Source organism: Leguminivora glycinivorella, chromosome 6 (genome assembly GCF_023078275.1).
Source record: "Leguminivora glycinivorella isolate SPB_JAAS2020 chromosome 6, LegGlyc_1.1, whole genome shotgun sequence".
Lineage (NCBI taxonomy): Eukaryota > Metazoa > Arthropoda > Insecta > Lepidoptera > Tortricidae > Leguminivora > Leguminivora glycinivorella.
In genome coordinates this window covers 21,458,278-21,485,541 of record NC_062976.1, presented here as the reverse complement: position 1 = coordinate 21,485,541, position 27,264 = coordinate 21,458,278, and the positions used below count along the sequence as shown (strand labels likewise).

Genomic DNA, 27,264 nt, shown 5'->3' with positions numbered 1-27,264 from the left:
AGTTAACTCGGTGCTGTCCACTGACTCTATATAATAAAATCTGATCGTACAACTTACTAAGATACTAACCCCCTTATTCATAAACGTTCACTAAAGTTATCAAGCCGATAAAGTTCGTTTGTCCCTTTCCGACGTATTGGTGTGATCGAAAGGGACAGACGAACTTTATCGGCTTGATAACTTTAGTAGAGTACGTTTATGAATAAGGGGGTAAGGTATCATTTGCCTGATTGACCTACTTTTTAACTTTTCCGAGTTAACGTTAATCTCCCTTCGCCACGATGTAATAACTTCTCTTTTTGGAATACATTTCGGACACTTGTTTCATTCTGTCCTATTTTTCTCACGACCTGTTTTAGATCCTACAGTCTGACCAAAAAGAGTAAAAATTGAAAAGTTGCATCATCGTAGTGTCGTCCCGTTTTCTCACACATATTGATTTGAAAGGGATGACTTTACAATGTTGCCACTTTTTAATTTCTACTCGTTTTGGTCAGAAATCTAAAAAAATTCGACATAACTTATCCCTTTACCCGACCACCTCTCTAATTAAACACATGGTTTAAACAAGAAACATTGCCGCCATAAATTGTCATAACAACCCTGTAAGTGGAGGATTATCGCTAAGCCAGTCATCTAACAACGTATCATGGCCTATCCCAAGTCCGGGCCCGGGTATGATAAGATTGATAACTGACCAACTCTCCAACTTAGTGTTTTGTGGGGGGTACATGTTGGGGAGTTTTTCTTTAACTTTGCTATATTGATAAGGTCGGCGTGAGGTTTTCTGTTCGTATTTTTGCAGGATTCGAGGATATATATCAATGGATATATGTCAAGATATATATCCGATATATATCCAGCTGGGTTCGATGATATAATTATACCAATCGATATAAATATCCGATATATATCATTTTTTTTATAAATATTGCAATACAAAAGTGGTTTTAAGAAAATTAAAAATTGTAAAAAAATATTTTTTTTGTACTTGTTACTATTTTTCTACTAAATGTTATGTTTTAGTAGATTTTCCGTATCTACAGTAGTATTCATAGATAATGCAAAATAATAATATACCTTCCATACAAATTGGATATAATATATATCAAAGTTGATATGTATCCGATATAATATATCCGATATAATATATCATAAATATCCGATATTTTGATATTTATTATAAATATCGCATATCTTCGAACCCTGTATTTTTGTTATATGATTTTGGATAACGCGGGATGAAAACCGAGATAGTAGGATACCTACCTATATAATGAAAAAATTCGAAGAGTTATTATCAGTAAGAGTGATTTTAACAGCACTAGGGGTTGTATTATAATAGGCCAAGCATTAAAAAAGCATAGAGGGATATGTGAGGAACAAATTTAATATGTTTAGCTCCTAACTAGTCTAAACAAAGTTATGAAGCCAAAAATGCTGTTCTAAACATTTCTCTCTAAACCTCTTAATGACCATTCATTTCCTGACCTATGATGGTTTAATGTATTTGATGTTTTCATCGATTAATTATTGCATTCGTAAAAAAAATTGCAAAAAGCGTTCACGAAGTATATCCGGTTTAAGCCTAGATAAGTTTTTTTTTTTTTTTTAGTATGAATAGGTAGACGTTTGATCACGATCACACCTGTAAGTGATGATTCGGTCTACGGCGGAGCACGCTTACCTATGAGATACCTATTTACTCTTGCTTTAAAGAGACCTGGATTGTACTCATGCGGAGACACAGACTCAGGCAGGGCATTCCACTCCTTGGCGGTTCGCAAAAGAAATGTTGAAGCGAAACGCTTAGTGCGTATTTTATTTTTGGAATACTAACGGTGAAGCGATGCCGATAATTGTTACGTAGGTCTTCGTAGATACAATCATCATCCAGATTCAATTACTATATTATTATTCAATTAGCAGTTGGTGAGGCTGAGGGTGTCATCCTCTCTCACTTTTGGCTAATGATATTTTCTGACAAAACTAGTCTACCCGTTTACCATTTTTCCAATATATCTAAAACAACATTATTACACGATATTTTTACTAACACAGTTTCTAACACATTATCATCATATTCGGGCCATATCTAGGCGGCAGTGTAGGCGATAGCACTATCAGATGCACAGAGGGCCCGAAGGTGAGCCAGACACGAGGCGAGATTACCGCATAGATCGCCCGCCTGAACTATTTCAACACTGATAAACTAAAATGAAACTTCATTGCATATATTTAGTTATATTATGTTGTCAATTTGAACCACATTCTTAGGCAACCCAGATACGCACTTCTGCAGACCATAATAAAGGGTAAAGTGGCTGGAAAAGGCCGTTCAGGTCATAGGAAGAAATCGTGGCTAAGGTAATATCCGTGAGTGGACTGTGGAATCGTGGATGCCGATGAGCTTTCCAAACTCGCCAAAAATCGGGAGAAATATGCGAAGCTGACTGCCAACAGCGCCAACCTTCACTATTTAAAATAGGATATTGGCGTAACAATCTTCAAAACATAAGGAAAACATAAATACTTACCCCCTTATTCATAAACGTTCCTCGTAATACATAGGTAATATTTTTATTGTAAATAACTAATTCATTAGTGCATCTGCACCTACGTCAGAACTGAAACCTGTTTCACTAAACATGGCGCATTGAATGAATGACTAAAATCAGCGTAGCGCCACATATTTTAGATTCAATATGCAATTACGTTCAATTTAGCGCAAAAAACGTCACCTGAAAATGGACTTTGTCACTAGCAAATAAAAGTGTAAACAACATAATCATACTATAAACAAATTCTTAAAACTAACTGTATTATCAAAATACAGCTTTGTTACTAGTTTGTAAAGGTGATTTTTCGTTGGTGTAGTAAATAATGAGACAAGTGCAGAACGAAGCTGAGATCACGAACGAGGAAGTGTTTGCAGTTATCTCTCGTGTCGTTTACGATGACACGCAAATTTGTTCAATATAACCTTAAACAGCATGACAATAGGAGCCACAACTCGTGCCTTCGTGAATGAAACGTTTTATAGTAATGTAAGCGGTGCATTTTAGGATATAAGGCTAGGTACTTGTTGACTTACAATATTACGCGATTTTCGGATGAATGACTTGCTTATCGATAGGTAACTCAAATTACGAAGTGCAAAACATTCTCCGCTCAAATGAGTCAAAACTGTCAAAACTCGAACCAATTTTATTTAGTGACTATAGTAGTAGAACGCTCAACAATCATCCGATGTTCAACTGTCAGATCGCGCGTCTATCTCCTTGTCGCCCTCTATGCCATGGTCAATTATTTAATACTAGCTTTTGCCCGCGGCTTCGCCCGCGTTAGAAATAGACAAAAAGTAGCCTATGTCACTCTCCATTCCTTCAACTGTTTCCACTTAAAAAATAACGTCAATTCGTTGCTCCGTTTTGCCGTGAAAGACGGACAAACAAACAGATACACACACTTTCCCATTTATAATATTAGTATGGATTCAATTCAATTCCATACATCATTATAATATTCCAACGTAGGTCAGTACTTTTCTGTCACTAGCGGTGTTTAAGGGCGTGTAGGACGACGTCGTTGTCAATAAAACGCCAACGCTAATAAAGGCCCAACTACACAGCGCAGTGTGTCCTGGCGCAGTCGCTCAAGGCTAACCGTATTTTGTTCCGCGCGACTTGACGTCATCGTCCAGATGTACTTAGCTACCTAACGCAAACGCTTACGCTTCGTAAGCGTATCGTAGTCTGTCTCTATCGCTCTTCTAGTGGCGCAACAGAGCTAGACTGCGTTTCAATCGCCACGTAGCGTCAATGATTGTCACTTCGTCTAAGCCGGCTGGCCTACACTTATAGCTTAAAGAGCGTGCGTCAATACAACCAGTACAAATATATACTCTTAATTTGTAATAACTGTGCGTTATTAGAGCTCAAAGTTATATTGGTTTGTTTGAGGCGACCATACCTCTGCATAAGGTATGGGAACAAAGCCCTGTTGTTATCAACGAGGAAGATACCCTTAGTAGAGGTATAATAGGCACTTTGGGTAAAATTACATACTTTATGAGTATAGTAATGTTGGCTAAACCTAGTAGTTTTAGCATGAAAGTGACATCATGATGTTTACGCTTTTTTCGCGTGCATCATTGTCGTTATGACTTCACAGTCAAGTTGTCGACTGAGTCATGATCCGCCTATTTACTTGTTGAGATCTTAATATTCTTAATCCTGATCTAGAATTTTATTTCATTTCTAATCTGGGGGCCGATTTTTCAATCTCGGCCATTCGATTTCGAGAAATTCGTTCAATAATATCTCCACTAGTAGCGATTTAAATTCTACTAACAGAATCGAAACCGAGTGGTCATTACCACTAGTTTTAAAATTACTAGCCGTCCTTTTTCAAAAATAGCATTACGTCGTTTTCCACAGACTTTCGAACGGCGGATTCGTGCGTTCGATATTCAAAAATCGATCCCCTGTGCATATATCACTAAAAGTAACTATACATGAGAGTACCTTCAAGAAAATTTCAAGGAAAAATTACGTATGAACAGAAATACATACATTTAAATTGGATGCGCACCATGATTGTATGTGTTACCTTGAGGTTTGTCATAGTACTCGTAGTAAAAATAACAAACATATTTAGGTGATGCATAATTATACTTACATCATTTTATTTTGTGATCAACTGATCATCATTGTCATCAATATATAATTAAGAGTACTGAAAATGTTTTCTGCAGTTTATAGGAAAAACTTATGTTCTCCACTGTTGGTGTTGCGTGTGCAATTTTCATTGTTTATTATTTTGAGTGTGTTTTTAATGTACTTATCTAAAAAAAAATTATCTGCCAATTAAAATTGACAAATGCGTTGTAAATCTATCTTAATGCTTAATTCAACAATTTTAATATGGTATTTTGCCAGCTCATCATAAACTTTCATGGTTAAATAAACATCACCTATTAAAAAATAGGAAGCATTGGATTGACGATTACGAAACTGCCAAAATAGATGTGAAAGAATTTATAGATACTATACTAGACACTACAAAAACATACGCATAGCTGGGCATTAACTCGTTAATCCGTTAATCGTTAATTAACGAAGTTAACATTTCGATTAACGGATTAACTTTTAAGTTAACTTGAAAAAATGTTAACGGACTCGTTAACTTCCGTTAAATTTCTCCGAGTCCGTTAATCGTTAATCTAGTAGGGCACAGGCGCCATCTGCGCTGCGAAAAACACGTTCTGAACGCTACTATAAAAGCCCGAAGTACGGCAAATCCTATGATTTGCCGGTAAATCCTAGGTTTTACCGATGTCGATTGCTAAAAGTCTGAAATATTACCTAAAAAAGTATTCTTCACGTGGATTTGCTTTTACTAACTTTGATTCGGTGAATCCTAAGCTTTACCATGGCGACTGTTGTAATGATAGGGCAGCAAATTCGAGCCCTATTTACGACCACATTCGCTTCCCTATCCTCTACCGCCCAAAGTGCCACAACAGTCCCGTCACCGCCAGCATCTCTCCTGACACAGCTCTTGGCAGTAGCTCAGGCGATCACTGCCTTCCACGTGCAGCCTAGAGTTCAATAGGCTAGCTGTACTTCGGCCTTTTACAGAAATATAATACGTTATAGTGGATACTGATGCAACTAAATATTTAAAGAAAAGTTCATTTTTCTTCACGTGTTAACGGATTAACGATTAACTTTAACTTACGTTAAATTTGTCGAAATGTATCGCTTTAACGATTAACGAAGTTAACTTTTTTAGTAACGGATTAGCGATTAACGAAGTTAACTATTTGATTAACGGTGCCCAGCTATGAACATACGCCGCTAGTTGGCCCGCCTTAAAACCGAGAACAATTGTACGATAAGATCAGTCTCAAGGATAATCTGTACCTTAAAATACCCAGATACTATAAGTATATAAGATGTTAGTCATGAATGCACCAGAAAGCGCACCGCACACGTTGTTTACTCACTAAAAGATCATAACATAAGCGTCGATTGTGTCATATGACACATATAAAGCGACATAATACAGCTTGGATCTTCATTGAGTGTTCGCAGAACGACGACCACCTTACTTTTACTACGTAGTATAGGGTAAGATGGTTGACAGTGGATCACTCAATTTTTCGGAGGCCATATCTCAGGAAAGGTTTGACATATTTACGTTTTGTTTGGACTCTTATATACATCATTTATTTAAGATTTATTGTGTTGTGGTTTAAAAGCTATATTATGAGACATGTATGGTCACTAACGCTTTAAAAAAAAATGGAATTTGATCCACTGTGCAACAGGGGGTGTGAACAATGGATATACCAGTGGTCCACAGTGGACCAAAGAGAATCATATCAGAAAGATAAGGGGAAAAAGAATGAAACAGAACATGTATTAATTTTTATTAAAATATTCAATACTAAATATCAAAACCTAGTAACATAGGTGTACTGATCATCTAACTAAAAGATCCAATTTGTAAGAATTTCCACTTTCGGCCATACAAGCTTAGTAAACAGCCATACAATAAAACAAAAATAAATATTTCTTGTTATCTAACTTAAACTTTATAATGTAAGAAAATTAGACCAATAATTATTATGCGTATATAAATAATTAACTACTCAAAATGCTCTTATGGAATCAATATTTCTGAAATGAACATTTCTGACCATACAACATAAGTAAGAGCCACATAAAAATAGTCTTCCAAGATTTTTTTATGGCAGCCTATGCTTTTTCCACTCGTTCGTTTGGTATTCCTCCTTCATTTCTACAGGTGTGACCCTTTTTCGAGGCAGTCTGTAACATAGGAATGTGTACTAAATCTGACCCACTGTGTACTTGACCCATATGACCCAATGTCAACCTACACGCCAAAAAAATTAAATAATTAAAAACAAATACAAAAAAAATATTTATAGCGGAAAATGTTAAAACACACAATAGCTTTTTAATCAAGGTAGTAATAAAAACGATAACAAGACATTCAATGGCATATAATTCGAAATTATACGATAAATTCCAACTTACGTAAATATGCTACCCGCGGAGTGATATCACGTTCACACCTGCACACAACGTTCTGTTCGCGCGGTCCCCTGGGCACTGAGCTAGTAGGTACGTGTTGGCCAGAGGTATCCACGGCGCGTAATAAATTAATAATAGTGTATTTGAATTCGTCGTAGTGTGCGTGACCTATTGTGCACCAGCGACCCACTGTCAACCACCTTACCCTATACTCGTACCCAAGAAGTGTTACTTCGCTTCGACAATGTAGTACTTGTGGAAGTACAATGTAGTCCTGTCAATAGAAGAAACCTTTTACTATTATCGAGTGGGAACCCTTTTGTTTTCTCCTAGTCTTTCGACTATCTTGCCTATGAATAAAATTTAACCTTATTAGGTAATGATTTCTTTTTGAAATTTAGGATTGTGTTATTTAGATAATTTTTGAAAGAGTAGCCAACATCACATAGCTTAAAGGACATTTTTTTAAAATTAACCTATTCACTTTGACCCAGTTTATAATTCTCCGTGTGAGTGAACATAAATATCAGTACATTTTAATATATCGCTAGTGCAACGAGATTAAAATCTTTGGGTCGTCATTAGATCAGTGAATAATTATTATGGAGATTATCAAATTTGAATATTCGAGTAGGAAGCGGTTTGGATTAAGGACATCGCACGCTCCAATGGGTAATAATCTAAAATGTACATCTTAGTGTTCAGAACCTTCGAAGATTCCACAATGAATATGTAAATGTTTTATTTTTAACTTGCACATTTCCAACTCAATAGGCGTCGTCCTTAAACGTGCGGGCAATAAATTCATTGATGATAGTCATGAGCCGTCATAGGCCGTTTATATGATTAGGTACTACAGGGAATTCAAGTCTCAACGACGCTGTCTTCTTTAAATTACGGATGGTTTTTTTCTGATGATGTTATTAGAATATTAAGGTGATTTTTGGTGAAGATTGATTACGAATCTTCATGTTCCACAGAAATTAGGTATCTTTAACAAGAAATCCACGCCTTCTCTTATTGATTAAAACAAAACAAGACTGATCATGAATTTTGACAATCCTCCAGAATTTAAAAGCGGCATCGAACGTATTTTTAGTAAATATTTAAATAAGCATTATTAAGCTTTGAGTTGCGTTGGGTTTATCGAAAAAAGTAAAAAAATCAGGTTCGATGTAAACCATCAAAAGAAGCTTCAAGAACGCATAATCAGGATTTAAAAAGGCGCTCCAACTTTTCAAAAACTCCTCTGTTTCGACCTGTAGGTATCTCAATTTTAGCGTATCTAAAACAAGTGTTTCTATCTTTCCAGGCCGCCAGTTCAAAGCTCACAAAGTAATCCTAGCGGCGTGCAGCAAGCATTTCCAAGAGCTCTTCGACACCGCTCCGCCCAGCCATGCGGGGGCCTGCTACGTCATCCTCGAGGCCACGACGGCCGACAATATGCAAGCGCTGCTCGAGTTCATGTACAAGGGCGAAGTCCACGTCAGTCAGGACGCGCTCTCCAGCTTTCTTAAAAGTGGGGAGAACTTACAGGTTGGTACAAAAGTAATATCTGAGGACTTCTGCATTAAAAGCCGGTGTTGTCTCTTTAATTGTGGCGATCTTTGGCTGTGGTTGCGACTCGAAATACACCAAAAAATCCAAGAGCTCTTTAACACCGCTCCGCCCAGTCATGCCTGGGGTCTGCTAGGTCGAGGTCCACGTCAGTCAGGAGTGTCTCTCCAGCTTTCATAAAAGTGGAGAGAACTTACAAGTTAGTACATGATCGGTTGGGCTTCGGCCTGGAATAACTTTGCTAAAACCGGAGTAGCTTGTTCTTGAAGAGGCCTTTAGTTGTGGAAGATATGCGGCTGCAGTGGTAGACAACATTAATTTTCTTAAAAGTGGGGAGAACTTACACCTTAGCGTAAAGCCGTTAGGGCTTCGGTCAGTAAATATTCACTACACATTCAGGCAAGGATTTATATAGGTCAGTAAAAGATGAAGTTCTTGTACGTCTGTCTGTCACGTTTGTCTGTTAGAGGCCGCGCAGGACTGATGTTACAAAATTACTTTTTTCTATTGATTATTAGTTATTACACGTCTTTTCAAAGACTGACAAAAGAACCTTTTTTTAGACAAATCAGCAAACTGTCAAATTAAAACTCGCTTTGAAAATCCGCCTAGTAAATCAATATTGAACGTTCAAGCTTTCCAAACCAGTTTTTCCCATTGTGCAAAACGTCAATTCAGACATTGAAAGCTAACATTCGCCGACTCGGCTTTGTAAACAATCTGAGTTACCAATTAGCAATGCAAACGGTTTTTCGCTAACGCTTCACAGATGCGCTCTACATAATCTAATTTGGTGGCCTCATTATCCAATTTAGGTCTCTGTTTAGTGCCTACTTATCATTAGGGCAGTAATAAATGTGCCATTTTCAACGCTTTGACATGATTATGTATAGGCTTTTGTTTCATGAGAGGAGACAAACGAGCACTAAGTTATTGGATGGTAATCGATCAGCTCCACCCATCGACACCCAAAACACTAAAAGGGTGCATTGCGTTGCATTGAATTCGTACAAAAATATAGGGATTCTTCTTATGATAACTGAATGAGTGGGAACTTTCACTATTCTTTGACAGTTCTGTAAGGTAGTCTGGGCATTTTCAGAATTTTGGGACACGCCAATTAGCGTAAGTTGTTAACAAAAATTAACTCTCTGTCAGTATATGTACTTTTTTTCACATTCCGAATGTAGATTATCGCTTAAAGTTTATGTAATTAACACAAAAACCATATTTTTACAGAAATTTCATGTTTAATTATCGTCACAAAACTGACAGTGAGTTAATTTTTGTTAACAACTTACGCTAATTGGGGGGTCCGGAATTTTGAAACTGGCCTCAAATAACATTCTTGGTCAACCATTTTCAGGTCAAAGGCCTCTCAATGGAGATGTCACAAGACGCATGGGTGAAACAGCAGACGGCGCAATCGTCAGACCGCCACCAGGCCCGCATAAAGACGAGTCCAGTGTCCAACACGGGCAACTGCGAGAGTGGGGAGGCGCAGCAGTCGCACACGTCGTTCGCGCCGATCATCCCGGGCTACGGGCTGCCGATCCACGGCGGCGGCGCGGGGATGGGCCGCTACGCGCCGCCCGCGCACGTGCCGCTGCACCCCACGCCGCATCGGAGACCCGCGCCGCCTAAAGCATCGCCGTCTCAGAGTCCACATGCTAGGAATTATAGGTAAATCATCATACAGACTTCCCTCTTCTTACAATAGAAATGAAAACTACGGTTTAGTCCGTCAGATCGTCCAAAAATACTGAACACATACATACATACATACATACAATCACGCCTGTATCCCATGAAGGGGTAGGCAGAGCACATGAAACTACTCAAGTTTCAGTGCCACTCTTGGCAAATAAAGGGTTGACAGAAAACGAAACTGTGACTGTGACTGAACACATATTTTTCGCTATTTCTAATAATTGAAATAATACAAAGATATAGAGCATCAAAGTTCTGGAGTGGGGGCTTGTGACGTCACTTCTAAGTAAAAATTGTACCTAGGCGTGACGTCACGCGAAACTTCAACGCACTGTACCGTCGTCATTTTTCGTTTGCGAGAAAAAAGAAAAAATACGTGTCCAAAATTCTTTGATAATATAACTGACTAATTAGTTTTTTTTAGTCGTCTTGCCTATTGTATTATTATAAGTAGTAAGTATTGTAATTGTGGATCCTAATGATGATATAAGACAGTTTTCTTCGGGCCCTTAGTCACTTTTATCACTTCTATCTTAATCGAATCTTCTTGGGCTTCTTGCTCGTTGACGCTGGGAAGTGTCCCAGGATCCTAGGTTACTGGGTTTATTAACATGCCCTGCCTGCCCTGGGTTTTTTTGCTGTAACCAAAAAGAATATCCTGGGTTGTTAAAGATTGAATTATACGTTTTCGGTTATGTTAGTCATAGTGGTAGACATTTTATAATGGGCCACCATGTCTAGCATTATGACTAACAAATGGAGAATTAATACTACTTTTTTCTTTCAATACTGCTTTTAAATTCCTCTTAGTTATTTTTGATTATCTTCCTTTCTTTACCAGTAAAAGAGTTGTTACAAATGTTGTGCTGCATAATTTTCAGCCGGCGATCTATTGCAATCGGCATTTACGTCGAGAGTTTACACTCAATGCGTTCCGTGACTCTCTGGTAATAATATTTATAATGGTGTTTCCAGACAAAGTTCATCATCGTCGCACTGCGGCAGCGTAGCAGAGGAACCTGACACACGCTCATCGCCTAGTGCGGGAGCGCGATACGACGAACCACCGGACTGCGCACAGATTAACAACATTAAAAACAATGGATATGAGCGGACTGACGAGCTTATGGAACGGCGGGACGCTGATCAGGGGGCTGAAGGTATACTTCCTTCTTATGTTCATGTTATGCTCTGAATAGTCTATTGCATCGTTATCTAACTGCTAGGATCCGTCGGACTGCACAGAGATCAACAACTTCATGAATAATGGATGCGAAACTGACGAGATTATGGAACGGCGGAACGCTGACCAGGGGCTGAAGGTATACCTCAGTTCATGAACAGAGATATACTAGCACCATTTAACCCTTAATTGGGCTTATATTTCCTAACCTACTTTGAACTTTATTTATCTTTGACAGGTTTCAAAATTGACTAAATTTTGACATTCTCATGCCTATTTAAGGGTTAACTGCTACGATGATCCAGAGAGTCAGTTTTCTACTTTCCTCTACCTCCTCCTCATCTACTTCTATCTTCAGAGGTATATTTCCTTCACTCGCAGATGCATTAGGTTAGAGTAACACCATGAAACTGCTACAAGCGGACTGAAAGTAGTACTTTTTCACAGACGGCCATTTCACTTTCTCTCTTTGTTCATATTTCCATCGGACCGATCGACTTGATTTCAATGCCGATGCGTTAACCGTATCAATATATCTCTGCTTGTTGTAGCTGTTGAAGCTGTAATATGTAATATTCTTACTTTTCCAAGTTGTCACATGTATTTGCTTGTTCAGATTACAATTCACATGTTTCTTAAAACAAATTATTATGAATAAAAAAAAATGTTAATTTTATACATCATATTATAATGTATAAAATTTCAATTAAACACTATTTACATAGTAGGTGTACACGTTCCATATATTGTTATAAAATTAAATTTAAGTAAAATCTAGCTAAAATATATTATATAAGTAAAACTAAACTTGCCTGTAAAGTCTCAATCAGAAAAGATGTATGATTTAAAATAGCTACCTGATCAAATAGAACGCTTCTCAAACTATTATGTCTATTGTCTTTCAATGTTTGCTTTTATATCGTAAATGTAAGTATTTATGAGTAAAGAATCAGCATCGCTTATATTTATTAACTGTCAAATAATGTGAAGTTCAAAAAAGACGACGTCACTCGTAGTGAACAATGATGTTTTCCATATAATTATTATATTTTGGTTATTTTGTTCTCGAAGTTGTTCAAAGATATGTTTATCTCGGGCAAACATTGCAGATGGGTAGAAACAACTTCGAGGATGAGGTGAATAGAAGAATTCAGCTAGGTTGGGCAGCATTTGGGAAGCTACGTCGAGTTTTTACATCGTCGATCCCACAGTGCCTGAAGACAAAAGTCTTCAATCAGTGCGTTCTACCCGTCATGACGTACGGGGCCGAAACGTGGACACTGACGGTACGGCTGGTCCACAAGTTCAAAGTCGCTCAGCGGGCTATGGAAAGGGCTATGCTCGGCGTCTCTTTGCGGGATCGAATCAGAAATGAGGTTATCCGGCAGAGAACCAAAGTGATCGACATAGCCCACCGTATTAGCAAGCTGAAGTGGCAGTGGCCTGGCCATATTAGCCGTAGAACCGACAACCGTTGGGGTAAACGAGTTCTTGAGTGGAGACCGCGTCTCGGCAAGCGTAGTGTAGGACGGCCTCAGGCAAGGTGGAGCGACGATTTGCGCGGGATGGCTGGCAGCAGCTGGATGCGAGCAGCCGAAGATCGGAAACGGTGGCGTGAAATTGGGGAGACCTATGTCCAGCAGTGGACTGCGATAGGCTGATGATGATGATGATGATTATATTTTGGATGTACAATAATATTTATCAAATAGGCAAGAAGGTAACTGCCTCATGCAACGTCTTTGCAGACTAGTAACTTTAAGAATTCGCGAAGTAATAACTTGTAGACATTGCTAAGTTTCGATTGAGACATCGATCGACGTTACTTTTCTCAGTCGACGTCGATCGATGGCATTGATCTATTTATGTTGTAACACCCTAAGGGTGTGTATTTACCATATACAGACAGTGGTTAATCATTAATGTTACATTCCAGATTTACGGGTTAAAAACGAGAACGATTACCACACGAGCGGCTACAACAACGCGTCGCCACCCGCCGCCACTATGCCGCCCAACTACCACGACAAGCCGCTACCCACGTCCCCTGTTCCCAAGCCCACCACCGACATGACGTGGCCTACGAAGATGATCACAAGCAAGTCTGGCGGCATCGCCACTCCTGACGGTGAGACAAAAGTCAAATAGCGTTTTGTACTGGCGGCGGAATGTTATTCCAGCATCATGTAGCGGCATACTGTTGGCATGGTGTCGCCACTCCTGATAGTCAGTCACTGGCGACTATGTCGCTACAACTACCACGATAAGCCGCTACTAACTTACCCTGTTCCCAAGCCCGCCACCGACACGACGTAGCCCACGAAGATGATCACAAGCAAGTCCGGCGGCATCGCCACTCCTGACGGTGAGATACTGATGGAAAAAAATCAAATAGCGTTTTTTGTCCTGGCGGCGGACTGTTATTCCAGCATCGTGTAGTCACATACCAGAAGCTGCCACGAAGCTAGCTTATCTGTCGGAACAAATACGGAGAAAAGCTTGTCTTTTATGTAAGATTGTAAGTATATATTAATATTCTCAGATTTTGTTGCTATGTAGCTATATCTCCAAATATAATCGTCCTCCAAATTGTTATACAACAATAAATAATGTATGTTATCATACAATAAATAATTCATATTCGATGGGCAAAAATATTGTGTATTAAAATGGCCGGCCAAGGCCGTGTGTATCGGCAGCTGTGTCGCATAGAATTTTATATTTCTTTAGTTTATCGTCAATAAAGTAAAACTGCTTTGGAAACACATAGGTACGATATTTAATGATTTAAATGAATGTGATTAACATTTTTGTGTTTCATCCGGTAGCATCGTGTATTAAGTAACGCCCTCGAATGAGTGACGAATAGGGTCGCCCGTAGTGACGCGATCTTCTCATTTGCAGGCAAGAAGCTAAAGTGTCCGTACTGCGAGCGGCTGTACGGGTACGAGACGAACCTGCGCGCGCACATCCGGCAGCGGCACCAGGGCATCCGCGTGCCGTGCCCGCACTGCTCGCGCACGTTCACGCGCAACAACACCGTGCGCCGCCACATCGCGCGCGAGCACCGCCACGCGGCCGGGCTCCACGTCACCGGCGCCGCTGGCCCGCTGCCCAACCACGCCCAGTAGGGCTCCCGTATACCTCGTCGAAGCATATTATTGTAACCGGTAATCTACCTCAAAAATTGATCTTAAGGTTAATTTTAATCGTGCGATAATTGTTACTTAATCCCCTCGCGGACGACGTTACCTCCCCGGCCCCCGGGCCCTAGATGTTGAGACTGACGGTCATAGGCTAAGTGTATGTAAATAATAGGAGAATATTGTGTGCGCCTTGGCCCAGGTCGAGACACGCGTTCGGGTCGATGCGGCAAATCTCTACTTTACTTTCTACACTTTTACGGAGCATTTTTATACAGAGTTACCGATAGATAATATTTTTAGGGACGGGTTAGGTTTCCGCGACGCATCTGTGATACGATAATAGAAGGGCATTTATTTTTCGCTTCCGGTTTTGCCGCGTCGTCCCGCCCGAGAGTTGTAGAGCTGTAGATTTTTAGCAGTTTTGTACTGTACAGTGACTCGAACGGTTTTAGTTTTGTACGAAGTACGATTTGCCGATAGGAACGTAAGTAGTTAGGTAAAAAAATAAATGGTGTTTTAAAGATAATGCACGCGAGATTCGATGCGTGAATGCGTTTACGGCCCATAGTATCTGTCGTTCTCTCGATCCGAGCGGGTTGCCTTGTAACAATCCTTCAGCCGACCTACTCCGCGACGATTGCGCCTAATTTGATTGTTTACGATGGAAAGAGTCCGTTTATAACGATTAAATTACGTCAACTTGTATCGAATTTGATGATAAGAATTTAAATGTGTTTTTATTACTTTGACGCGTAAGAATATTAGATAACAGTAGCGTTGTTACATCGCCGCCGCCGGCTCGCTGCACGGATGTTACTATTGAGACCAAAATAATTATATGTTTCAAGGGGATGGTATCGATTTTAACATTCCGTTTTGATGTTTTTTTTCTTTTGTTGTAGTGCATTTAGGTGAAGGCCACTTACATACCTTTAATATTCCTAGTCATTTCAGTGCAACCACTTGAGGTTTATTATTTAATGATAATTTAGGGGCGGGTCGCGGGTCATTGTATTATATGTTGTGTGGATCCGCGGCCCGCTCTTTACTTGAGAAGTAACTTTCCTCTGCAATACATGCTCTTTAGTTTTCGTAACTCAGATGGGACAGTGCCAAATATCATCACTTTAAGTTCACATCAATTTATTTATTTTATATTATTCTTTTATTTTGTTAAGTGTGGGTGCGGCGACTGTGTGTTATATTCCTGATATTTAGGAATACGCCGCATTCATATTTATTATATTTATATTTAGGGTACACTATTAAATATTTATGAAGAGACAACGCCTTCGGAAGGCTCAGTGATTTTATTTTAGTGATTCTAGTTTCTGTTAGGTTACCATGGGAAGACAGCGTTTTAGTTCTCTTTTAATGGTTTCGGGATATTATTGTTTTCAAGAAGTAGTTAAGTTCAGAGTCTAGGGCCGGATCCGTCCGCGTGCGAAACCATTAATAATGTTCGCGTTACGACTATTACTTTATTGTGACTGAATCAAACGTAAATAGTCGTAGAATCCATCGGTTATAATGTCATTTTACTAATTTGACGTACAATGATTATGAATAGAACCAAATTGCATGACGACACGGTATGATTTGGCCCAATTGTTCATCTCCGTTTTGATATTTTAGTAGTTACCAATATATAGAATTATGAAAGAGTACAATTCAAAAACAGGTCTCTATTTTCTATACAAGTATTGACGTTTGTCCAGTTTCTCTGTTATCTTCGATAAGTAACTCTGTTTTGATTTCAAAGGTTGAATTGGTTTTGGAAAGGTATTTTATCGTGGCAAGAGATCGCAGGCCGACTGTCCTGTCTCCCGACAATACAAAGTATATTATAATAACGTTTATAATAATTATCGCACAGAATATTTTGTCTACTTATTGTATTTGTCTGAGATCTCTTCGTGGGTAGGGTAGGGTTTCAAGTTGTTTTGGTTGGCATCGTTTCAAAAATAATCGTCATTTTGATCGTTTCTCCAGCGGTCGTTTTGAGTTAATGAATAATGAAATTTTCATTGATTTTGTGGCATTATTTCGATTTTAATGTTAAGACAGAAATATTTTGCTATTTCGCTTATAAATTGTTAACATTACGTTTTTATTTTGTAAAGTGATTTCGAGAAAATTAAGGAAATATTATAGTTATATTTTTGTCTTTTCGTTTTTCTTATGAATTCAAAATTCATAGTTGTGATTATATTTTCTTTTCGACATTTAATGTTTTTGTGATACATAAAGAGAGCTGCATAAATGCATCACGTTTTTAAGCTTTTGTCGTTTCTTATAAGTTGAATGATGGGTTTAGTCGTAAGGGCACGAGCGACACTCGAGGTTGGTCGAAATCATTATTGGATTTACTTCTTTCTTAAAAAAAACTAAGGTACAAATTTTAGATTACAAATCGAACGTCAATTTTATTAATAATCGTTTATTTCTAGAATTATTGGATGTTTTCTTCGAAGTACAATATTCAGTATACTTGGGATAATGGATCGTCTAAATTAAGTTGAATTGTTAAAGCTATTAGGGGACAGGTTACTAGAGGGTCCCTGTATAGTTATAATGTTGTATTTGATGTGATAGGTGAATTCACATTTAGTCGGTGTCTGCAATCCCTACACTAAGACTTGGCCGAACTCCCCAGAATGGCTGTAACTCTGTAAAGATGGCTGCGGTGCGGTGAACAGTACTGTAGCTCGCTCCGACCGAGGCATGTAGCCGACATCGGCGGAGCGAGCTCGGTATCAGAGAATGAATACAAAATTAATACAAATTGCTTTCGACTTACTCAGGGACGATTTATGTAACACTTTCCAGCCATACCCTAGAAATACTATAATAACGGATTGGCTTGAAAGTGTGTAGCTAAGAATTAGTTATGACATCTAAACAAAGTCGTCCCTGATTAGTTTGCCATTTCATTATTTTAGGAAATTCGAAATTTAAGGAATATGTTACCATTTTGTTTGGAATAGTGATTTGGAGGCAGCAGTGAGAGGAAGTTCAAACAGTTTTTATAGACTATGAAAGTTGTAGGTACCAGTCTACAAATGTTAGCAATAAAATTATTTGAACTTTGTCTACCTGTGGTCTCCTTACGTTGTTGGAGCCTGATTGTTTTGCTGGTACAAAACTGCCTTTGCATTTTATTTGCTTATCTAACGGCTCCACTTTGAGTTCTATACGATAAGTTTACGTTTAGTTTAAGTTTTTAATGTTAAATCGCGATATGTCGTGATGGTAAAGCCAAAGATTGTTACGGGTATGGTGACCCTCTGCCGTCACACTGGCTGTACAGTGACCACACATTCAACAGTCTTTAAAAAAAGACAAATTTGAATAAAGAACATTTTGAAAAGTCGAACGTGTCCCACTGTACAGCCACTCTAGCTCATAAGTTAATCTACCTCGAGAAATATAACATAGTAATAAATAAGCTTATAAATAGATTTTTATATGCAAACGATATAAATTTAGTGTGTAAGCGTGTTGCGAAAATAAAAAAAAAGTACAAACTATGCTACCTCAGGATTCAACACTTTAACGACTTGAAATTCTATAAACATCTCCAGATGTATTTAAGAGTATTTACAAACTTAAGATTTCTATACTCATCGCGAGACGATTTAATACTTAAATAATTATGGACTGAACGTTAGTGGAACAAATATTGTTAAAGCTGTTGTAAGTAATGCTCATATGCGTTCAGATCCGAGGCTAGCACAGACGTGAATCTCGGTGCCCGGCGCGTGGGCCCGCGGCGCGGGTCGGTCATGTGTGGTCCCGCCGCGCGGGTCCTCCGTGAGTGGTCCCGCCACGCAGGTCGCGCGGCTCCGGGCCGCTGAGGTGTCGCTCCTAACCCTAGGCTAAGTTGTTAATTAGGCTAGTTGTAATCTCATAGACACTATTCTACCTCATTTCCTAAGCGGAAGCTTGTCGGGGAGTCGGCCCAGTCGCAGTACTCGTAATCTAATTGTACCTTCCTTCACTCTCCGGAGTATAAAACATTTTTATTCGTAATTTTTATTATTATTACTTTTTCCCCAGTTAATTTTTGTGTTACATAGATGTTACTATGTTTTAAGGAGATGAAAAATGAAAAATTATTGTTTGTTAGGTTTCAGCGAATTAAAAAAATTGTAACAAAATTATTTTTTGTTTGTTATTTTTGTTCCCTTTTTTCTCCCTTCCGTTTTTTATTTGTTTTGATTTCTCTTTAACAAGTTACACCCGTCCATCGTGTTTAGTATTTATTGTAATAAATTAAGTACATTATTTAAGGAATTGACGTTTAAGTAATATTCATAAAATAGTTGCACTTAACTGGACAGGAATTATTTAAGTAATCATTCGATGTTTTTATATTTTAAGGGTGCACTTACATTGAATCCATCTCGGGCGTATCTCGGGGATTCACCTCTACGAATTTTATAATGAAGAAATATTAATGTTCTGTCGCATTTAATGTAAGTATTAAATTAAAATGTTAATGTTATAACAATCACTTTCGGATTCACTAGAGTAATTCACGAGACACGAACCTGACAATAGAGTTAAGGACGGCTCACGCCATACATTGCATCGGTGTTAACTAATCGTATTTAAGGTGACTATAAACAATCTGTACCAACAAGAATATTATTATATTGATGTTTTATAATAGCTAGCTCAGCCAGCATGTGGCACGAATTATACCTAAAGTCATCAAAGACTGTAAATACAGCATTACTCTAGTTCACGTTAACCGTAAGTTCGGGTGGGCTAAGTCTCGGTGTCTTTACTATGTTCTCGGTGTCAACTAATTTTGTGTAAGTGTGGGCTATCTACACATAAAGCGGAAAAGGGCAAAAACAACGAGCAATCTTTGTACGACAACTAAAGTACAAATTTTCAAGTCTTAAAAGTTAATGCCAGTACAAATTATGGTATCGGATTTTATGTAAATGTTGCCAAAATTGTATTTTTTCGGCAGATAAATTATAATTTTAGTGTAAGTGAGGAGAGTACAAAATGGTTCGTGTTTATTCAGGTCAGTGCGGATTCCGTGAGGGCTAGCTGCGGTTCCTATTTCGTTTCGTTGTTCTGATGAGTTGGTAGGACGGGTAGTCGAGCGGTAGTAGGTACGACGCAAGGAGTTAGGATCGAATAAGGTATGTACATTTTGTAAACCAGCATGGTTATAAAACTAAGTAGGGTTTTGTATCTTAGCAAGTTAATGCTTAGTAAAAATGCGGTCATCGGTGGTCTATGTCTGTAAAAGGGAAAGTGATTGTCTGTGATTTTTATGCGACTTTTTTATATAAAGGAAAAAATATTCCTTAACAGTAAGAATAGCACTACTTGTGATTTTACATTAGGTATTTATTAGTTGACTTCTTTTTTTGTACTATACGATAGGAACGTAGCTGTGGTGTAGTGAAGCGGGTTGGATGTGCATAACATATGTATAGCTGTCTAAATAAGTATTTACGAGCTAGTATGGAATCGGTTGATGTTTGGCAAATGGTTTGACCACACGCGTTGAGTATTTTGTTCGAATCGCGTGTACTTCTGACAACGTTTTATTCGAAAATGTAGACAAAAAGCACCAATGTAAGGATAAATATGAGATCTAAGTACACATTTCTAAACGCATAAGAGGGTGAAGTCAAGCACAAGGAAAAATTGCTGACAAGCACTCATCAGTTCATATACACCGTGTTTTTATTGAATTGCGTTAACTTCGGCATATAACTTTGGTCCATTATAGGAAACAGAATGGCATAGTTAGTTTTCTTAAATTTGTATTTTTTTCTAAAAAGCCATACACCTTGATGTAACATCTATCACAGGTGTAATGGAATTTCTCAGAAAAAAGTAACGAATTAAAAAAAAAACTAACTATGTTTTTTCTATAATGGACCTAACTAGGTGTATGTCGAATTTAACGGAATTCAATAAACACACGGTGTAGACAATAGGGTGCTTGGTACTTATTTTTATGCAAAAATATTGGCAGAAGTACACGCGGTCCCACTTTCAAATTAGCGAAATGATTTATTGAATACTAAATGTACCTATGTGTAATTATTTAAATGGTTCTAGGGAATTTTTTAGTAACAATAATTTGGCGGATTCCGTTGTGTTACGTTAGTTTGGACGTCGGTGTTATGTTTGCTTCGTTCGGATACACGTTTTGGGTATAAATAGTCCATAAATGTCCATTCTGCTTGACTGAATCCTTCGTCCTGTGGGCGTATCTCATTATAATATATCGGTGTTACATGTATGTAAGCGTGTATTCGAACATTAAGCTAAGTACAGGCCAGTTCAGATGGGATGATTAGAGCCACCGATTTGATTAAAACAGATCTTTTCACTAGATCTATATTTGAGCTCACTAAATAAAATATTACCCTCAAGAATTGGCACTCTTGCGTCCGCATCTCAATTTTATCAGCTATATTGGTCATAATCGGCGGTCAAAATATGCGAGCCAATTTCATTTACTTAATCAGAAAACTTCTCAAAATCACATTGGCGAAAAGTTGTCCCGTCTGGGCTGGCTTTAAATGTGACCTGTGGAGTATACAGGTACATAAATAATATTTGTCCACAAACATTGCGGTAACGCAAGGCCTCGGCCGCCACATCACGAACCTACAACCTGATTTAGATAATAGTTATTACATGGAAGAAATTTGATCCACTGTGGAATTCTTAATAAAAAATTGTTGCTAAAATATGGCTTGTTGTTTATTTAACCCTGTGACACACTTACCGTTTTATAACAATATATATATATATATATATATAAGATTACTTAACAATTCAACATCATTATAAAATAAAACACTAACGCCATATTCAGAGATTTATACTCATGGAACCAGATCTACGAATTGCTATTACATTACTGTAGGCGATCTTATGTAGGCCTTGAACACACGGCCAGTGGATCACTAACCCAGTGCACATCCACGAGCAACAAATATTCTAAGGGCACCTTGCACCAACGAAAATGGAGGGTTAAACCGAGGGTTAACCCACCATTTTATATGGAATTTGACAGTTGACAGCCCACTAACCTCGAGTTAAGTGGTTGGTGCAAGTGCGCCTAACACAATGTTTGAATCTCGCATACGGGATTTTGTCGGTTCACTATTATCCGGCAGAAACTTTTTACGCATTTATTTGATTCGTATTGGCAGAAGTCACGCTTGGCAGAAACACCTTACGCAGAATATGCTTTGGCATAAATCATTTCGCAGATTTTTGTAATACCGAATCGTTTGTTGTCATAATGTTGATGAGCATAATAGTCTTCTAGGCGAACAATACTTTTGCAGATAATTTTTGTGCATAATATTTAGGCGGCATAAAGTTGCAATTTGCTATTTGATAGCGAGTTGGATGTGTTGGGGATGTAAGATACCTAACACTCCTCCTCGCTTCGCTCGTCGTCGTACCTAATGGTGACTCTGGAGCAGTTTTTCTTTTTTGATAGCGTGTAATAATTCTGCTAATGTAATATTATGCTATAAGATTATTATGGTACATACAATTATAATGCTAAATCATAGTCGACCAAAGTAATGTTCTGTAAAACAATATTCTGCCAAATGTGTCTTATGCGTGGCAGTAATAATGCCAACTAAGTTTTCTGCAAAATTACCATTCGACTGAAAGTGTTTCTGCGAAACATGTTATGCGAAGTGTGTTTCGGGCTAAAATTATTCTGCCAGATGAGGGTAACCCGATTTTGTCACTAAAATACCGGTTGAAAACGGTGACTTGCTTATTAATTTCAGTGACAATTTTCTGAATTCGAACGCGTGAGACTCACAAATCGGCCACGGAGGGCGATTTTTGAATCTCGCATACGGGATTTTGTCACTAAAATACCGGTTGAAAACGGTGACTTGCTTATTATTTTCAGTGACAATTTTCTGAATTCGAACGCGTGAGACTCAAAAATCGGCCCGCAGTTACTATAAAGATTAATAAATTTGCACTTACCTATAATCGCATTGATTGTTTATTGTTTATAAGTGCTTTTTCATTGTTATTTTTGGCGGTTTTAAGGTACAATTTAATACAGGCTTCTTCTTCTTCGTGTAAAGGAATCAAGTAAAACTATTTTTTTGTTTGCCGATGCTTAGCCACTTCAAGCCCTCGAGGGGTAGCCCTTAAGAGATTTCTTCAGTACACGTTTACACGTAGGTACAAATAACTTTCAATATAAGAGATGAAATGGATGGAAAACACGCCAAGTTATAGACTATAGACACTATAGTGAACATCTAACTCAGTTTAAACAGCTTTTTAAATGTTTTACAAAGTTGGCGCACGCAACTGGCGTTTCTCTGCAAATTAAACCTTTAGCGTCAGGCTGAACTGAACGTCACTGTCACTCCTCTTAAAAACCGCGGCAAAATATAGGATTCACTTGTCATAATTAAAAAAAAACTAAATGTGCGTTCTAAAATCCATATCAAATTATTATTGACTAAAATGTCGTTTATAAAGTAAGTACTTTTTTAAAGATCAGCATACCATAGATAAAACTACAGGCCGTCCCTATCGCACTTACATATAGTGCGAAAGGGACGGCCTGATCTTACATCATTTATCGCGCGACCATGATTGCCTGCCAGATGATAAATATGATAAAATATAGTTAGTTTACAAGGGCATTACATCAACCATTCATTCATACAAACAACAACATATCACAACGCCAAAACACAATTTCAATTTCAAATATTTATTCAAGTAGGCTTAATTAAATAAGCACTTTTGACATGTCATACAAAATATTAACAATTACAGCTTAAGAATTACAAATAAGTATTACAATAATAATTATATTACAGTTATACGAAATTATATTAGTAAATAATACAATACAACAGTATAATATGGCAATTAAATATTATATAAACGGTATTAGCTAGTATTTAGAGTGCGCAAGTCAACTCAGTCCCAGGCGGTTTTGTCATTAATATAATCCTTAGTGCTATAGTAAGCCTTACACATTAATCTATTCTTTACGTATTTCTTCAGTCTATGTAATGGAAGTTCAGTTATAGTACTAGGCAGTTTATTATAGAACCGTACGCAGTTACCCACGAAAGAGTTCCTGATTTTTTGTAACCGTGTGGTTGGCATTGCTAGTTTGTCCTTGTTTCTGGTATTGATGTTATGAATGTCGCAATTTCTTTTGAAGTTATCTTTATGTTTATGGACGTAAATAATATTTTCATAAATGTATTGGGAGTACACAGTCAGTATATTAATTTCCTTGAATTTATTTCTTAGCGAAGCTCTAGCACTCATTTTATAAATAGAACGTATGGCGCGCTTCTGGAGTACAAAGACAGTATTGACGTCAGCAGCGCTACCCCAGAGCAAGATGCCATATGACATGATACTGTGAAAGTAGGCAAAGTATACCAATCTTGCTGTCTTTTCATCTGTTAGGTGGCGAATTTTAGATACTGCAAACGCTGCAGAACTGAGTTTGTTTGCAAGAATATTTATGTGCAAACCCCATTGCAGCTTGGCATCCAAAGTTAGGCCTAGGAATACTGTACTGCTGGTTAACTCCAGTTCCTCATCATTGATGGTGACAGTTGTTGGTGTAGTTTTGACATTAGTAGTCACGAACCTTACATATTTAGTTTTCCTTTCATTTAACAATAGGTTATTGACGTTGAACCATTTCACTATATTAGACAAAGCGCTGTTTACATGATCATTGGCATCTACGTGACGTTTGACTTTAAAGATGAGAGAGGTATCGTCAGCAAACAGTATTATGTCATGGTGATCCTTAACTAAGTGAGGTAAGTCATTTATATAAATGAGGAACAGGAAGGGTCCCAATATAGAACCCTGGGGTACTCCCATGGTAACTAGTGACCCAGAAGACCGTTCTCCATTGACATCTACTCTTTGGATTCTCCCATACAAATAAGATTTTAACAGATCCAGCGCTTTCCCTCTAACTCCATAAAAATAAAGTTTCCTGACGAGTGTTTCGTGACTCACGCAGTCGAACGCCTTGGATAAGTCACAAAAAATGCCTATGGCATCCTGTGACTCCTCCCAGGCAATAATTTATTTAAAAAAGTTTTATTTTTTTAACCATGGACAATTTAAAAAAAAGTCCGTAATAGGATGCGTTTCATTAGACAGGGTCGGTTTTCCACGGACATATTTTTAAACTCGCAATTCTAATTCTAACCATTGCCAGACTATACTTGTGACGAGTATAATAGAACCACTTCAAAGGCCGAACCTAATAGCTTTTTAAACTTAGATCAGTAGGCATGTGATAACACGTAAGTAGTACTTAATCACTTGCTAACATTTGTAATGTATGGCCGAACCGGCTTAGCCACATTGGTATCGTTTAATGCCAATGCTGTAAGTAACGAACAAGTGACATTTTTGCGGAGCACGACATTTGAGGGTTCCATGATCAGTAATTGACCACTAGCTATGGTGTTGGTGCCCTTGGCTTTCCTGGGGCACAGCTTTATTCGAAAGTATGGCGATATGTCGATTGAACAGTCAAATTTGAATGAATTAAATTGAAAAATGTGGCGGTGAAATGGCTTCATAGAAAATGTGCGATGTATAAATAGCAAGTAGGTATGTGAATATACTATATTGTTTTTAAATTGGAGAGTTTTGAAAATATTTTAGGGCTTTTGCAGGTTTATACATTAAAAATCGAAGAATAAAACTAACGATGGACTATCTTAGACGCCGGCACCTTATGATTGAAATGATTTTTTAGGCGATAGCATTTAGACGATACATAATCTTGCATGCGATTTTCAATAGGGAGGCGTGTATGCATTTTAACCTCTATAGCCTAATCTGATAATGTGAAAACGCTCTAAGGGTACAATATGCAGTAACTACATAATTATCTGATACCGATAAGTACCAAAGTACTATTGCAATACGCAACTGAAAGTGGTACCTAGGGATTTGATTAAAGCAATAAAAATAAATACGTTACGGTGAATTACTTCATTAGCAACCTCATAAAATAAAATGCTGAATTCTAATATAAAATCAATCTAATCACGGCAATAAAACTGGTTCATTAAAAACCAGAAGTTACTCCAATTTAATAAGAAATTGCATACAAAAAGGAATCCTGAACAATTAATCTTACGCGCGAATCTGGCTGCGTAAACAACATGCCAATAAAAATTGTCTCAATAGGCAACTTGACTGTACTTAAAATAAAATATTTTATACCATGCACGAAATAAATCATCAGATAATTATAAGAAAAACAGCGACAGAAGTTATTTTTAACTCCAATTTATATTTTACAAATCAGATAGAAATATATAAGTAAAACAGTTGACAGTGACGTCACTCAATTCGGTTTCATATTAATTCCATATTAGCAAGTCGTACAAAATCGTTTTGACAGTTCTTAAAAAGAAGCTGATTTGAGTAGGAGGAAATTAGCCTGTTGAGCAGTAAAGTGAGATAGTTATCGTAGTTTCGATACCAGCGATTTTATTTTCATATTTCTAGTGAATTTTAGGAGAATTCTACTCAGAATCACGAGCCCAGAATTTTCATACATTTTTGTTACTTTCTTCTTTTGATACTTCATACAAACCATATACAAAGTATGTGGAAAATGGTAACACAATATGAAAAAATCGTATGGGACACCTTTTTAGGGTTCCGTAGTCAACTAGGAATTTCAAATTTCAGATTTCTAGTGCTAACGGTTACTGAGATTATCCGCGGACGGACGGACGGACGGACGGACGGACGGACAGACAGACAGACATGGCGAAAATAGTTTCGCCATGTCTGTCTGTCTGTCCGTCCGTCCGTCCGTCCGTCCGTCCGTCCGCGGATAATCTCAGTAACCGTTAGCACTAGAAATCTGAAATTTGGTACCAATATGTATACTTATCAATGGAAAAAAATGATTTATTAGGGTACATGTAAAGTGGGGGCTGATATTTTTTTTCATTCCAACCCCAACGTGTGATATACTCGTATTGTTGGATAGGTATTTAAAAATGAATAAGGGTTTACTAAGATCGTTTTTTGATAGTATTAATATTTTCGGAAATAATCGCTCCTGAAGGAACAAAAACCCCCCCCTCTAACTTTTGAACCATATGTTTAAAAAATATGAAAAAAATTACAAAAGTAGAACTTTATAAATACTTTCTAGGAAAATTGTTTTGAACTTGATAGGTTCAGTAGTTTTTGAGAAAAATACGGAAAACTACGGAACCCTACACTGAGCGTGGCCCGACACGCTCTTGGCCGGTTTTATAAATTATGTTTGAAAAGGCTAGAAGCTGGTCAGTTATTGGACATTAGACAGTTACTAGCAATTTCCTCTAATTCTGAGTAGAAATAACATAAAATTTGTCAAAAATATCACATTAAAAAAAATACACGCCCATACACTACGGAGCATGAATTGAATGGAACGATAAGCATCTTGCGTACGCGCCGGCCTATTTCAAGTGTCAGTGGCTGATATGATGCGGATATATAAGCGTATGGGCAGAGGCTGCGGGCATCATTCAGTTGATTATCTCTATCCGAA

The 27,264-nt window shown here is 37.8% G+C and overlaps 1 protein-coding gene across 2 annotated transcripts in view; it reads left to right on the top strand.

Annotated features, from left to right (window-relative positions):
- The window catches only part of LOC125226887 (zinc finger protein chinmo), a 135,084-nt gene extending 113,688 nt beyond the window's left edge, over positions 1 to 21,396 (top strand). For both annotated transcript variants that reach the window (XM_048131048.1, XM_048131047.1), the window contains exons 3-7: positions 8,377 to 8,600; positions 9,988 to 10,304; positions 11,307 to 11,491; positions 13,451 to 13,642; positions 14,419 to 21,396. In XM_048131048.1, coding sequence (XP_047987005.1) covers positions 8,377 to 8,600; positions 9,988 to 10,304; positions 11,307 to 11,491; positions 13,451 to 13,642; positions 14,419 to 14,645 — 1,145 coding nt within the window. In that variant the 3' untranslated portion in view covers positions 14,646 to 21,396. The remainder of the gene's footprint in view (positions 1 to 8,376; positions 8,601 to 9,987; positions 10,305 to 11,306; positions 11,492 to 13,450; positions 13,643 to 14,418) is intronic.
- The last annotated feature ends 5,868 nt before the right edge of the window (positions 21,397 to 27,264 follow it).